Source organism: Dermacentor albipictus, chromosome 9 (assembly GCF_038994185.2).
Source record: "Dermacentor albipictus isolate Rhodes 1998 colony chromosome 9, USDA_Dalb.pri_finalv2, whole genome shotgun sequence".
NCBI lineage: Eukaryota > Metazoa > Arthropoda > Arachnida > Ixodida > Ixodidae > Dermacentor > Dermacentor albipictus.
In genome coordinates, this window is record NC_091829.1 from 117,010,220 (window position 1) to 117,026,073 (window position 15,854).

Sequence of the window (15,854 nt, forward strand, 5' to 3'; positions counted from 1 at the left end):
CATCCTTGTAAGTGAGCAAAATCTTTTTCTACTTTACACCACTGAACTTCAAGTAGTGGATAAAATCATCAGAGATTTTGCGGTGAATTCTCCGGTCGGTGAGCTGCCCCTTGTCGGGCACCTACGTGTTGATGGCAATCACTCGTGTTTCGGCGTAGTGACAGTGCGTAGCCCCGACACTGAAGCCACCCTTCAGGATAGCCTGTTCTGGCGGTACGGCAGAAATAATTACCATACGGAAATTGGGCGCCTCAGACAAGGCGCGGCAGACCTTTGCCGGCAAGGTCAAGGCCACGTACGTCCAGTACGACACTATGCTGATTCCCGTGCTGCAATATAAGACCGTGCCAGCCTGCGGAATCTGCGGCTTGCCACCGCCCAGACGCCTGGCCTGGGCCCAAAGTCGGCATTTGCGGACTTGGGGGCTCAGCCACGATGATCAGCGACGGCGTGCGCGCGCCCCATGAATGCGCACCGAGGTGCTCATTGTGTGCTAGTTGCCATGTCACCGGAGATTGTGTGTGCAAGGCCCGTATCGCGCCCCCCAAAATAAAGGGCAAAAAGAAGAAAATGAAGCCGAAGTCCAAGTTGAGGCGACCTCCCAGCGGTTCCTCGCAATTTAAATCGGCAGCGCCCTGGAGCCCGCAACCAGGACCGGGATCTCAGGGCTGTTCACCACGTGGATCAACCCCAGGTGCGCCGCCCTCCAAGGTGACTGAGGGGAGAGTGGGCCCCACTACCCACTGCAACCCGGGAACGGCGGCAGAGCACCCCCGAACCAAGGCTCAAGGGGACCAATGATCATGGGCGGCCCGCGTGCAGCAAGGACCGTAGGTGAGTGGCCAGAGCAGGGTAGCCCCTCCTCTCTCACATCTTCAATATCCCTGCTCTAATCCGGATTCCCCACCCCCGACCAAGGAACATGTCGAAATTTAACAACTGCTCGAGCAAGTTGCACTACTAACCCGGAAACTAGCACTTATGGAAAGGCAAAGTGCTAGCTCTAACCCGAATAACCAACCGCAGATGGAGGAGGAGATGGACAGTACTCCCATCGAACCGATAGTACAACTATCGACAGTAGGCGACTTCGAAGGGAGGTTGAGCGCTAAAGAAGCCCAGATGACAGCGCGTCTCGGCGCCATGGAGAAACATTTTTCCACCGCTCTCCAAGCCGTTCGTGAGCGCATTCCGGAACTGGTTTCCCCTCAACTTGCCAAAACGACCTCTCGAGCACGTAAATCACCCTTGGTTAAGCGTGCCTCAATCTCCAATTTGAACACTATAATACCAAAGATCCGCTCACACTCGGAGGACGAGTCTCTTGAAGACGTTACACCTTTCGTCCTGGATCACCCAGAAAGGATAAACTCCACCGGCTCCCTCGTCCTTCCGAGCGGTACACCAAGCCAGAGTGATCAAAATGGCGGGACACGGTAAAAGACGCCGGTACTCGCGAAGGAATTCGGCGCCAATCACAGTCCTTCAGTGAAATTGTCGGGGCTTTCGCACCCGCTCTAAGCGGGCGGCCCTCCGACTCCACTTATCAACTCTCAATGAACTCCTCGCGGTGGTGGCTCTGCAGGAGCCAGGAGAGGCCGCCACGCTGGCTAACTATATGGTCTATCAGCGGGACGCACAGAACGCACTCTGTGGCAACAAAAAATTACACGGCTACCGCGGTCGATCTAGACTGCAATGCGACCTATTCGTACGCCGTGGTGACTCTCCTCCCTATTAAGAAACAGGACCCGTCACTACACGTGCTCAACATCTACAGTTCACCCAAACTTCCCAACATAACCTACGCCTACGTCTTTAGTAAGGCACTCAGGGTGGCAGGAAAGGATCCCCTAATAATAGTTGGACATTTTAATGCTTCCAGCCCTCTTTGGGGCAACCGTAAAGGAGAAAAACATGGCAGAAAGTTGGCAGAACTTATCTCCACGCTTGGCCTCACTCTTCATAGGGATCCTGCTCACCCTACCCGCATAGGTAATTCAATGGCTTGGGACACATGCCCCGACCTCACCTTTACCAAGAACATCCAATATGCAGACTGGTCCAACACCGAAGAAACCCTCGGCAGTGACCACTGCATTTTTCTTACCACAATCTATGCGAAACCACTCACCCGCCAACACCAGAAAGCTACATTACCAGACTGGACACGCTTTCGATCTGACTACACTAACTCTACGCCTATTGCTCAGCAGAGCTACGAAAGATGGTCCCAGAACATAGTGACGCAGCTTCGTAAGACTGAACAACAGGTTCAGCTCTCAGACTCCATGCCAGCGGTGGATAACCACCTCCTGCACCTCTGGGAGTCGCGGCGCACCCTTATCCGCCGGTGGCGCCAGCAGAAGCAAAAGCGTAAACTTAAAATATGTATAGCGGAACTCACCCAGGAGGAGGCAGAGTATGCGGCCCACCTCGCCGACTCAAACTGGGTAGACCACTGTAACACCACAGCCAAACAGATATCAAATCGCAGTACATGGCACCTCTTCCGCGCCCTGATCAATCTAGGCCAGACCTGGACAGAAACCCAGCAACATCTCGAAAGGGAAGTTCATGCTTTCGATGGAGACGCAACCAAATTGGCTTCTGCGCTCAGGGATAAATATCCCTGTAACATCCAAGACCCTTACGGGTCAGCATACTCGTATGCAGGCCTCGAGAATGAGGAGCTGGATTGCCCTTTCCAACTCCATGAACTGAAAGCGGCGTTGGCCAAAATGAAACGGGGCACGGCACCCGGCCGGGATAGAGTGACGGTTAAGCTTTTAGCGAACCTCCCGGATCCGGCGTGCGTGCACCTAGTCGAATACTTCAACACTGTGTAGTTTGGCGGCACTCCCCTCCTCATGGACCGAGAAACGGCACTGGTAACATTTATCCCCAAACCAGGCAAATCCATCAACATCGAAAATATCAGACCAATCTCACTGACTTCTTGTGCGGGGAAGCTCGTGGAGACAATGATACGAGACCGACTCTCAATATACCTCAAAGCCAGGAACACTTTTGCTTACACCATGCACGCCTTCCGACCGCACCGGTCCGCGCAGGATGTCCTCCTACGACTGAACAGGGATGTCATCGAGCCGGTAGAACTCCTCAGTGACGACAAGGCAGTCCTCGCCTTGGACCTCAAAGGGGCGTTCGATAAGGTCACGCATGATATCATGCTCATGCACTTGTCGCAGACAAATTGTGGGTCCAACACTTTCAGATACGTTCGACAGTTCTTGACTGATCAGTAAGCCTTGCTCAAAATCCAAGACCAGGAGAATGGCCCGTGTGCCCTAGGTACTCGAAGAACCCCACAAGGAGCCGTCCTCTCTCCTCTCCTCTTCAACCTGACCATGGCTCAGCTGCCCCTCTGCTCAGTGATATCCGCGGCATCAAACATGCTCTGTATGCCGACGAAATCACGCTCTGGGAACCCAAGGATCGCTTGGGCAAATCGAGGCCGGTCTGCAACAAGCGGCAACGATCGTAGAAACCTACGCTGCCCGCTGTGGCCTCGAATGTTCACCAACATAATTGGAATTCGTACACCTTCCCCCCAACGCGAAGTATACAACCCAAATTGCCCTATCCCTCACTAGCGGACCAATACCAGAACACGACGAAATAAAAGTGTTGGGACTCTTCATCAACAGACACCGCAAGACAGACACAACCCTGCATAAGCTTCGCAAGGTAGGGGACCAGGTGGGCCGCATGGTCCGCCGGGTATCCAACAAACGGGGTGTCTCCGATGCAGAGATGCCTTGAGGCTGGCAAATGCATTAGTGACCAGCCGAATCCTGTATTCGGCACCCTACCAGCGCTTGCGAAAATGCTACGAGAATGCCCTTGAGGTTGTTCTAAGGAAAATTCACAAACGCGCTCTCGACCTTCCCATCGCTACGTCGAATCAAAGACTCATCGAACTGGGGATGACCAACACGTTCGGTGAAGTTCGAGAACCACACCTGAACAACCAGTATCTACGATTGAGTAAGTCAGCTGCAGGAAAACGCCTCCTAGACCGCCTACACATAACATACACCGCACAGGCATAGGATCGGACTCGAACCCCAGAGGACTGACGCCATGCGCTACAAATCCACTCTCTGGTCCAAAACATGGCTAAAGGAATCCGCAATGGTCGCCGCTTTGCGCGCGTGGCGGCCCTCAGCGAACGCTATGGATCGCGCCATGGGGTCTTCTATACGGATGCTGCCGGCCCACACATTGGGGGATGGTACATGGCGGCAGTGGTCCATGAAAACGAACACGTTCATGGCGACACTTTCCGTGCGAAGTCGCCATAGCACTCGCCGCAGCAGATCCTGACTCCAAAGCCATTATCACCGACTCCCGGGGCGCCTGCCGAAACTTCGAAAAAAGGCGCATAGCCAGCCGCGCCGCAAAAGTCTTACGCGAATGCGAGTAGCGGGACCGTCCCGGGACACGTATCGTCATCTGGACTCCAGTAGATACGGGTTTAGAAGGAAATGAGGCCGCTGATGCCTCACCCCGGGCGCTCAACCACTGGGCATAGCTTCAACAGACGCCCTCTGAGGATCTAGAACCAAACCCCGCCATTACTTTCCGCAATATCACTCAGCTCTACCAATCCGCTCATGGTCGCTTTAACCCCCCCGCTAAAGGTTTGACCAAGGCAGAGGAGCGCTGGCTCCTCCCTCTCTATACTAACGCGCTACTATGTCCGGCAGTACTACAGTACTTCGCGCGGCTTTCTCTGGGTAGTGCCCGCTGTGTGGTTACGCATTCTTGGACGTTTTCCACATGGTGTGGGCTTGCCCCTCTAACCCGACTTACCCTTCCCCTTCCTACCCACCCACCCGAGAGAGCTGGGAGGCTGCCCTGCTCGGCTGCTCTACCTTAGAGAGCCAAAGAGCTCTCGTGGCTATGTCCCGAGCCGCCGCGGAGGCCACAGGTGTCCTGGACTATGAATGTCCTGGAATTTTGTAAGGAGCCGGCCCTTAATGTCATCCTCAAATCTCTGTAAATAAGTGTAATAAATGTTTGCCACCACCACTACCTACTCTCGCCCCACAGATAGCCCTTCTCGTTCCTATGCCACACACTCCGATAATGCCGCCACTGATTCTCGTGCGCCGAAGCGCCCCTATTCTCGTTCGCCTTCGCCCCAACGACGGCAACCTGGCTCTCCCCAGCCCCATCGCTCCTTTTCGCCAACACCCTTTGGACGCCGCTTCCAGCCGGTAAACTCCTCTACTGACGTTGCCCACTCATCCGAACCCTCTTGACGTGAAAATCGATGGTGTTTCTGCACCGGCTCTTATAGACACAGGGGCGAATTTGTCGGTAATGAGCGCGGACCTTCGTAACCACCTGAAGAAAATAATCAGGCCCGCTATGATGCCTCTTGTCCGTGTCACCGATGGCGGAGCAGCCCCCTTAATTGGTATGTGCGCAGCGCGCGTCTTTTTCGCTGATCGCTCCACTATCGTGCTATACACACTCATCGCCCACTGTCCCCACGGCATCATCCTAGGCTTAGGCTTCCTCTCCGCACGTTTTGCTCTCATGGATGGTTCTGCCAGAACTCTCCGCCTTTGCCTGCCTGTCCTAGATCCCGCTTAACCATACCACAGGCGCCATAGTTCCGTCAACATCGTTGGCTTGCCACCTTCGGCACTGACATACGTTTACTTAGTGTCATCACCACCAGTGCCCCATGATCACTACATCACGGCTCCTATGCAAGACGTCCTACTTACACACGGGATCACAGTACCTCATACAGTTTTATCTATTACGGAGAATTGCGTCTGCCTGCCAGTGGTCAATTGTGGCTTGACGACAGAACTGCTGCCATACGGGATGTATCTGGCCCAGCTTTGCTCATTCGAGGATCAATCAGTAGCATCTATTGCAGTATACTACAATTCAGCCGATCCTCCTCTACCATCGCAGTCGGCAACTTGTGCCATCGCTGACTTACAGAAAATTATTGCGCCCGACATGCCGTCCGAGCACGCTCGTGAGCTCTACCGCGTTCTGTTTTCCTATAGCGATATTTTTGCCTTTAACTATCATCCTTTGGCGCAAACTATAGCTGTTAAACATCGCATTATTACCGGCGATGCCCGTTCTATTATTCGCCGCCCGTTTCCCGTGTCACCAGCTGAGCGTCAAGTTATTCACGCAGAAGTTCGCAAAATGCTTGCCAAGAACATTCTTGAACCATCATATAGTCCATGGGCGTCACCTTTTGTACTGGTAAAATACAAGGATGGCTCATGGCACCTTTGCGTGGATTATCGGCACCTTAACAGGGTTAACAGACTGTGCTCTGTGAGATGCATGACACACCCACTGCAGGATATCTTGGGGTAACCCGCACGTAGGACCTCGTCTGCCGTCGCTTCTATTGGCCTAGTCTCGCTCGCTCCATCCGAAGCTATGTTGCTGCCTGTGATCTCGGCCAGCATCGGGAAACACCTCAGGTGCTACCTGCCGCTTATCTTTCATTTTCATTTCATTTGTGCCGATTTACAAGCAATTGATTCCTCTCCAGCCGATCACCGTCCCTGTGGAACCATCCTTTCGTGTTAGATTAGACCTCCTCGGTCTCTTTCCCACGTCATCCTCTGGGAACAAATGGGTAGTCGTCGCGATTGATTACGGCATCCGATACGCTATCACGCGGGCTCTCCCTACCAGTTCCACCACTGATGTCGCGGTCTCTCTCTTGCGTGACATTATCTTACTTCATGGCGCCCCGCGAGAGATGCTTACTGACCTTGGTCGTATTTTCCTCTCGAAATTTAACGCCGACATTGTGCGTTCCTGCTCCGATCAAGACAAACTGACTACCTCATACCATCCTCAAACTAATGGCCTGACAGAGCGGTTAAAGCGTACTCTTAACCATATGCTGTCCAAGTACGTTTCCAAGGACCACCACGACTGGGACATTGCCCTTCCTTACGTCACATTTGCCTATATTTCTTCCCGGCACGACACCACCGGATTTTATCCATTTTATATCCTGTACGGTCATAAACCCACCTTGCCCCTTGACACGGCACTTCCTGCTGCTGCGATCTCAACAAGCGAGTATGTGCGCGATGCCATCGCCCTCGCCGACCATGCACGCCAGCTTGCCCGTGCTTGACTGACGGCGGCGCAAACTCCTCAGCAGCGTCAGTGAAACACCCGCCACCGTGACGTACAGTTTTTGCCTGGTGCGCTCGTGCTCCTGTGGTCACCCTTTCGTCACTTCGGATTTTCAGAAGAGCTCCTTTCGCGATACACAGGGCCCTACCACGTGCTGCACCAGGTGACACCGGTGACGTAAGAAATTGCTCCTGTGAGTTCAACTTCGTCCTCTACTCTGGCATCTGGTGATGTCGTGCACGTCCGTGGTCTGAAGGCCTAGAAAACTGCTTCCGAGTCTGGCCTTTAGTAGCTCCAGGACGGCGCTTTTGGCGCCGTGGGTAGTGCTACGGCACAGTAATGGACAGGACAAAAAAGCGAGCAGTGTGAAGACGACGACGACGATTGGAGGCTAGCGCGAGCTGTTGCCTCTTGGCTTAGTGTGGCGTATTCCCTTGTAAGTATACTTGAATATAGCTTTTCGTCGGCGTCTTTCTACGTAACAATAATAATTATTTATTGGCATCTCCTTTAAAATGGGTCCTTGCGATATAGTCACCTAGCCTGCTTGAGGCAATTAGATATTCCAGTGATGCTTATCAATCTAACATTTTGTCTACATCCTAATGTTTTCTCTATTCCTTGAAAGATTTATATCTAACTTGTACAGTTACCTATTCGAGTAACGGATCCGGTCCTATCAAATGTCCCTGGTGCTTTTTTTCACCATTTCTCTAAACATCTCGACTGCTGATCGGCTAGTGCTTCCATTCACTTTGAGCCCCAGTGCTTCTGGACGGTAAACGTAACCTGAGGGTGTCGCTGGGTGAATACCTTCGCGCTCCATTAGGAAGTGCTGAGTGGTCTCCAAATTTTTCCTGCCACGTTGACATGTCTCGTTCTGTTCCGAATGTCTACTCCGGCGTGTTTTTGTCTTGAAGCAACCAGCCATTAGTGCTACCATACAGGTTTTCATTGCTAATACCTTTCTTGCCATTCTTGTAAACTTCTGTGGTCTTTGTTTTGTTTCTAACCTTTCCATAGAATTTAATGTCTCTCTTCCTCTCACTTTTTTTTATGATTCCTCGTTATCTAGCTCCACTTTCAACCATCGGGTACTTGGTTGCCATGGCCAGGCTAAAAGAGGAGACGCGCTTGATCTTGTGACCAAAACTGGGCGAGAGTATAGTCTGCTTCCATCCATCTTGTCTCACACACTGAAGCTTTCCATCGCACCCGCAATAAACGTCGCGAATGCCATTAAACCTTATCGCACTGGAGCTTTCCACAGGACATCATCGTGACGTCGTTGTTGAAAACTTGCATGAAGTGCCAATTTAATTGTGATCGGCATCTAAATGTGACGGGGATAAGATTAGGCAGGGGGTGGTTTATGCGCTAGTGCTGCTCGGCCGTGTTTTTCCGTAGCTCCGGATTTGGACCCCATTTGCAGTTTCTTTTTCCGCTACTGGAACTCTCTTGTTTATGGACCTCTTTGGCTGTTCCTAATTACTACTGGCGCCTACCTTCACGGTCCGTCGTGATCTACACCCTCCTGCTGCATCGTACTACTCGAGTTCTTTCGCGGCTTCGCGAGTGCGAGTGCCCCCGCGGCACTCACCGCATCAGCGCCATCCATCCAAGCTGCTGTTCACTGCGTCGAGGAAGAGGAACATTGCCGGTGCAACTGCCATCTAAGCCAGGAGCAGCTTCTTCGCGGAAGCAAGTACAACGAGAGACGGCGGTACCCTGAGGATGGATACCACCAGCGTGGACAACAAAAACCTTGCTGTTACGGCGCACACCTCGTCCGAGAGAATGACGGAAGCTAGTGGCCTTCTATCGGATGAAGATGTAGCCCCAGCAGCGTTGAAAAGACCTCGCTCATCACAAGGCCTGCCCGCCCGACCGACACATACGTCTCCGGTGTCGCCAACGACATCGTGGTAAAAAGTGGTTATGAAGTCTCGTGCTAGATATGACATGTCCACACTGCCCAACCGTATAATTCAAGCGGCCCTGGACGCCTGCCTCGAGACTTCCCAATTTCAAGGTTTAGCTCTACACAAACCTACTAATACAGTCTCACCATGGGTGCCTGCTATGGCATTAGTCTATAGGCTCGAAGACCTGCAACAGATACAAGTCTCAGAAGAATGTGCCCTTCGAGTCCAGGCGTACTGCGCCAGTGGTGCTGATTTAGGCATTACATGGTTAATGGCATTGACCATGACGGAGAAGCCTAAAGGCTTCTGCAGGAACTTTCGTGTCCCACAGACAACGTCATGGCAGTTCACTACATGGACAGAGGTTGTGCATGCCTAATCACCCTTCAAGGTCCTAATTCTCCAAATGCACGGCTACGTGCAGCACCCGCGTCCCTTAAGGCCTTCCGTTGTGTATTGCTACTTTTGCTTTAGAAAGGGACACATGAAGTCATTCTTACCCTACCCACCCAAGGACAAAAGTATGGAGCCCGAACCATGAACGCCATTTAGATGGGGCCTAAGCCAAACGAACCATCATGACATCGCTTCCACGACGTGCCCTACGAAGTTGAAGGCCACTAAGAAAGCTCGACAACGCCATCCTCGACAGCCAGCAAGGACCCCTCCAGATCCATCAATGAAATAAATTTCTGTGTAGAATGGTTACGCCGTTGCCACCTCGCTGTAAGAGCCAGGTGACAATAGGAAGTACAGCGACAAGTGGTGCTGCCACTCCTATATTTAGCGCAGCTGTTGAGTCGCCCACTTTACGACCACAACAGACATAACAATCGATAGAAGACACGCGGCTTCCCTTGGGGAACGAAGAGTTCGAGATCGTCAGCCGCCTTGCCACCCTTGAAAAGAAAATCCAACGTCTCAAAGAACACCTACAGCGCTGCGGCATCGTCATGACGGAGCGTGATCGTCAAATTCGTCGTGGACGTCTATTCCTGCGCATATGGCTAACCCGGCATCTATGTAGAAACCTCTATCACCCCAAGAACTTTTCCGCTTCGTTGTGCCACAGCTCCAGTATCTCACCTCGGTTCTACTGGCCAATCTTAACCTGTGATGGCTGCTACGTCTTCAAGTGTACCAGAAGGCATTTTGCAGTGGAACTGCCGCCGCATCACTCGGAAGGTCGGAGAGCTCCGCCAGCGTCTCAGATATAGGAAGGTGCATGTCTGGGCTCTATTGCTTCAAGATTCCACCAGCCTGCAGCCATTTCAGGATTTGTGGCATACTCATCACCTTCAATGTTGCACCGTAGTAGTGCTACGCCCGATGTGCCTCCAGGAAAGGCGGCAGCTTATCTAAGATCCACTCTTCATCAGACCCGCATTGATCTTTCGCGGTAGTGTACTTTATGCCAAGAAGTCATGACCGTATCGGCTTGTCTCTAACAGACGGACGTTATCATCATTTCGTACTATGCTGGCCCCTGCAGCAGTCGTGCGGCTCTGTTGTTTCTCTGCTGGTTGGCGCACCTACGACAGAAACACCCTGGTTGCCTCTTTATTGTAAAAGTGTTGCGTATCAGCCGGACGCCAGGGTGGAACAGACAACGTTTATTGATGCCGTGCCCTTTTTATAGGGTGAAGAACATGTGATCTGCCGACTGCTGCTTGCGTGGCCGATAAGCGATTATCATGAAAATGTAGTGTGACACGCGATATCAGTATACAACATTCCTTTCCCCTAAGATCCATTACACAATTGCGAAATGTCTGGTTAGTCATCAATGCCATAACGTGCGATAGGCCGTCTAACGCGTGTTGAACTTCGCGTCTCGACCGGGTCTTGGGTAGCTTGGCCCGGTCTTGCCCTTGTGGCCTCTTCCGTGCTGACCGGCAGCTGTTGTGTTCGTCTGGCAGTAGGAGGCAGCCTGACGTGGTAGTCTGCACTTGAGACTGGATCGGCTTCGAGCCTCGTCCAGGCGCTCCTCAACTGGTTCCGGTGCCTGTGATGGCGTTCGCCGTTGTCCAGCTGGGCGATGTACGACACCGGGCCTCGCACTGCCACAACCGTGGCCGCCTTCCACCTTGGACCTGGACAAAAGCTTTTAGCATAGACCGCGTCACCGACATGGAACCTCTTAATCTCCAGGCGTTGCGGTTCAGGTGCGTGTTGCCGGTCCGGATGAAGTCTGTCCAAGGCTGTCCTCAGCCTTCGCCCGAACATCAATTCTGCCGGAGATTTCCCCGTGACCGAATGCGGCGTCGTGTGCTGTTTGAACAGGAACCGCGAAATCTTGCACTGCGCTGAACCTTCCTGTTGCTTCTTTAACGCTTCTTTAACTTCTCTTACCATTATCTCCGCCCTACCATACTGGTGGGATTGTAAGGAGCAGTGAAAATAGCAAGCACATCATTGCACTTTAAAAACGTTTGCAACTCCGAGCTAGTGAATGCTGTGCCATTATCCGAAACGATAACGTCTGGCACACCGTGTGTCGCAAACATCTTCCTTAAGCTGGTGACGACAGCTGTAGCTTTCATGGATGACATGATTTCGACCTCAGCCCAGTTGCTGTACGCGTCTACCACAATTAAACATACTTCTCCATTAACTGGACCAGCGAAATCAATGTGTAGGCGACTCCAAGGTTGATCTGGCTTGATCCAAAAATGCACTGGAACCTTGGGATCGCTTTGCCGGTTACTCTGACATGGCTGACAGTGTCGTACAAACTCTTCAATTTCGTGGTCCATTTTCGGCCACCACATGAGCCCTCTAGCTGACGCTTTCATAGCACTCATCCCAGGGTGATTTGCATGTAGGAGTTGAAGCACACTTTCTCTTGCTGCGTTCGGAATTACAACGCGATTCCCCCACAGTATGCAATCATGATGCAACGACAACTCCGTCTTCCTCACCTCGTAAGGCGCGAACTTGCTGTCCAGTTGTGTTGACGGCCAGCCACTAAGGATCCATTCCTTTACCATGGGTAATACTTTGTCCTTCTTGATCGGCGCAGCGATGTCTGCCGCCTGCAGCGGTGCACACTCGACCGCTTCCAAGAGGAGCACGTCCCCAGGTAGCTTTGGCTCGTCTTCGTCTCCCGGAGCTGGCAGACGACTGAGTGCGTCGGCGTTGGAGATTTCTTGGCCTCGCCTGTACGGAAGGTTGTAGTTATACGCAGACAAACATAAAATCCAACGGAGCATTCTGGGCGACACAACTTCAGGCACCTTCTTGTCCGTGTTAAACAGGCCCAGTAATGGCTTGTGGTCCGTTATGACCGTAAATTCTCGCCCAGCAAGGTACTGGTGGAGCCGTTTCACGCCAAAGACAACAGCTAAGCCCTCTTTATCAATCTGAGCATAATTACGTTCACTGGCTCCAAGCGTCCGGGAAGCATACGCTATGGGCTGTTCCTTCCCGTCAGTCGTATGATGGGCTATCACTGCCCCCACTCCCACAGGAGATGCGTCGCAGCACAAAATTAAAGGACGCTTGGTGTCATAGGGCACAAGTACAGAGTCGGAGCTAAGCAATTTTTTTAGTCTCTCAAACGCACGTTGGTGCTCACCTGTCCACTTCCATTCGTGGTCATGGTCGAGCAGTCGATAGAGGGATTCTGCCACTTCACTCTTGCCTTTGAGAAAAGTGGTGTAAAAATTTAGTAACCCCAAGAACGCTTGCAGCTCCTTTTTGCTTGTGGGTGCAGGCGCTTTATGGATGGCGTCAGTCTTGCTTCGGCTCGGATGTATTCCCGTGGCGTCAATCCTGTGACCCAAGAATTCAATGCTCGGCTTTTGAATTCGCACTTGTCTTTGTTTACTCTTAACTGCGCATTCTGAAGACGCGATAGCACGTTTTCTAATCTCTCGGCGGGCTCTTCCACGTTACGGCAAGAAATCAAGATATCATCAAGATAGGCTTTCACGCCGGGAATGCCTGCTAACAGCGTATCAATGACTCGTTGAAATACTCAGGCGCCACCGAAATTGCAAGCGGCAGCCGTTTGACTTTGTACAGTCCCTTTATCGTGTTAACTGTGAGCACTTCAGCCGATTCGTCGTCTAGCGTTAGCTGTTGATAAGCTTGAGCTAGATCTAGCTTTGTAAAAAATTTGCTTGAACCCAGAGCTGCAAGCATTTCAGAGGAAGTGGGCAAAGGATACCCGCTGCATTTAGTAGCTTTGTTTACGGTGCTACGGTAGTCACCGCACAGGCGTAAAGTTCCGTCCTTTTTTCTTACCACTACCAGTGGCGTGGCCCAGTTGGAGTACGCGATGGGTTCCCATACCACTTGTTGCACCAAGCGATCCACTTCCTTGCCCACGTCGTCCTTGAGGGCCAGTGGAACTAGTCGACTTTTGAGAAACACTGGCTGAGCGTCGTCTTTCAGTTCGATGTGAATTGGTGGTCCGTTGAAGCCAGGAAGGTCCCTGCGAAACACCTCGGAAAATCGTGAGGGCACGTCTTCCGCGTTTACTTGCTCGATTCCCCGCAAGCAAATGCCTAACGGCCTAAACCAGTTTCGCCCAATCAGGCTGTTGCCTCGATTCTTTACTACCAACAATGGCAGCTTTGCCTTCCGGCCCTTGAATTCTACCAAGACGGTTGCTCGACCCAGCAGTGGTAACGCCTCCTTTGACCAGGTTACGAGAGTTGTTCCAGAATCTTGGAGTGGTATTTCACCCCGATTTCTCTCGATTACTCTAAATGTATCTTCACTCAGAATTGAGCACGATGCTCCGGAATCAACCTCCATCGGGACTTCTTGTCCTTGTATCTGTACTTTAACCATAAACTTCTGTTCTTGCTCATTCACTTCGCAAAGTGAAAACAATGCACTCATTTCGTACACGCCCTTGCTCTTTTCAACTTTCCTCTTTTGCTCAGGCATCTTCCGGCCACTCTACTTTCGTCTTTTGAACGACAAGCCCTCGCAATATGTCCAACCATTTTGCATTTGAAGCATGCCGCTTTTCTAAAACTGCATAAATGCGGAGCGTGCTTACCGTTGCAACAGTAGCAACTAGATCCCTCTGCCATGGCGTCTTGCTTCGTGCGGGTTGCTTGTTTCATGCCCTGGCAGTCCTTCGCCTCGTCCCGGCCGTGCATCCGTATGTCTCATTGTTGCTTGGCTGTCGCTTCTGCGGTCGCGGCCATGTCGTACACAACGTTGAACGTAAGGTCGTGTTCTGCGAGAAGTCGCTGTTGAACTGCTTCGTTCTGGAGGCCGCATACGAAACGATCTCGCATCATGATGTCCAACGGGAGCTGCACGTCGCCAAAACCGCAGTCTTCGGCTAGCTTCCGAAGCGCCGTGACGTAGTCCGCAACTGATTCCTCGGCAGCCTGGTTTCTATTGTAGAACAAAAACCTTGCGTATAGCTCTGAAGGCCTTGGATGCAGTTGCTTGCGAACCGCCGTCCTAATTTCCTCGTAGGTTGCTGTTGTCGGTCTTGCTGGCTTCACCAGAGTCACGATGAGCCTGTTCGCTTCTTCGCCGCAACAACTCAGCAGGACGGCTCTTTTCTGTTCTTCTTTCGCTATCTTGTTAGCTTCGCAGAACATTTCTAGCCTCTCGACGTATTCGTCCCATGACGCGTTTGTGCCGAGATGATACTTGCCAATCCTGCCGACGGCCATCGCCGCCGCTTCCTCGTCGCCAACTGTAGCGTATCACCCGCCGCGGTTGCTCAGTGGCTATGGTGTTAGACTGCTGAGCACGAGGTGGCGGGATCGAATCCCGGCCACGGCGGCCGCATTTCGATGGGGGCGAAATGCGAAAACACCCGTGTACTTAGATTTAGGTGCACGTTAAAGAACCCCAGGTGGTCAAAATTTCCGGAGTCCCCCACTACGGCCTGCCTTATAATCAGAAAGTGGTTTTGGCACGTAAAACCCCATATATTATTATTAACTGTAGCGTATCAGCCGGACGCCAGGGTGGAACAGGCAACGTTTATTGGTGCCGTACCCTTTTTATAGGGTGAAGAACATGTGATCTGCCGACTGCTGCTTGCGTGGCCGATAAGCGATTATCATGAAAATGTAGTGTGACACGCGATATCAGTATACAACAAAAAGGAGGTTTTAACACGCCCTACACCAAATGGGGTTACGCCATTTCCAGTGCATGTGTTACGTGTGTGTTGGACACATTCATAGGCGTTTAATTCACTTTGCATAATATTGTGCCAGTGCCTACCCATTGACGTGACCACCTTCGCGCGCCGGCATTCACCGGACTTATCTTGTAGGCTAGGAAGGACGACCGTCTCGTGGTCATGTGAACCCGACTGCTGGGGTAGTGACCATCATCCGATTCACCTTGGCTTATCTTCGGGCGGAGGAGGCTGCCTGCACCTACTATGTCAAGAGTGGACTGGGATTGATTCACGGCGGCATCAGAAAACACTGTATCCAACTCCATGCGGGACCCATCTGTGACGAGAGGGGTGTTCGTGCGGGACGAGGGGACAAGGAAGAAAAGAAAGAGTGCGCGCTGGTGCGTGGCGGGCGGTACGCGAGGAGAGCGCCTACCATGGTTCGCAATTGGACGGCTCGGCAAAACGAGCACGGGACGGTGACGACCTGGTGGGACCTGTTCTAGAAGCGATTGAGACGGCTACCGGTACGTCTCGATCGCAAAGCCGGGCAGCCCAAGCACGAGCGGCTAACGGTCCGCATTGGTGGCCATGCCTGCGGTCCCACCTGAGAGCCGCCGCCAAAACCGAACACTGCTGCAGTTCACGTGGCC

At 52.3% G+C, this 15,854-nt stretch overlaps 2 protein-coding genes across 2 annotated transcripts in view; both read right to left on the reverse strand.

The window, feature by feature from the left end:
* LOC139049639 ((3R)-3-hydroxyacyl-CoA dehydrogenase-like) overlaps positions 1–15,854 on the reverse strand; it is a 44,885-nt gene that overhangs the window by 11,686 nt on the left and 17,345 nt on the right. The window lies entirely within an intron of this gene.
* LOC139049640 (uncharacterized) lies at positions 14,215–14,740 on the reverse strand. The gene has a single exon (XM_070525288.1). It carries the CDS (start codon positions 14,738–14,740, stop codon positions 14,219–14,221), a length of 522 nt encoding a protein of 173 aa, XP_070381389.1. The 3' UTR covers positions 14,215–14,218.

Coding starts and splice junctions, on each gene's coding strand:
- LOC139049640 (XM_070525288.1), bottom strand. CDS start 14,740: ATGGCCGTCGGCAGGATTGGCAAGTATCATCTCGGCACAAACGCGTCA.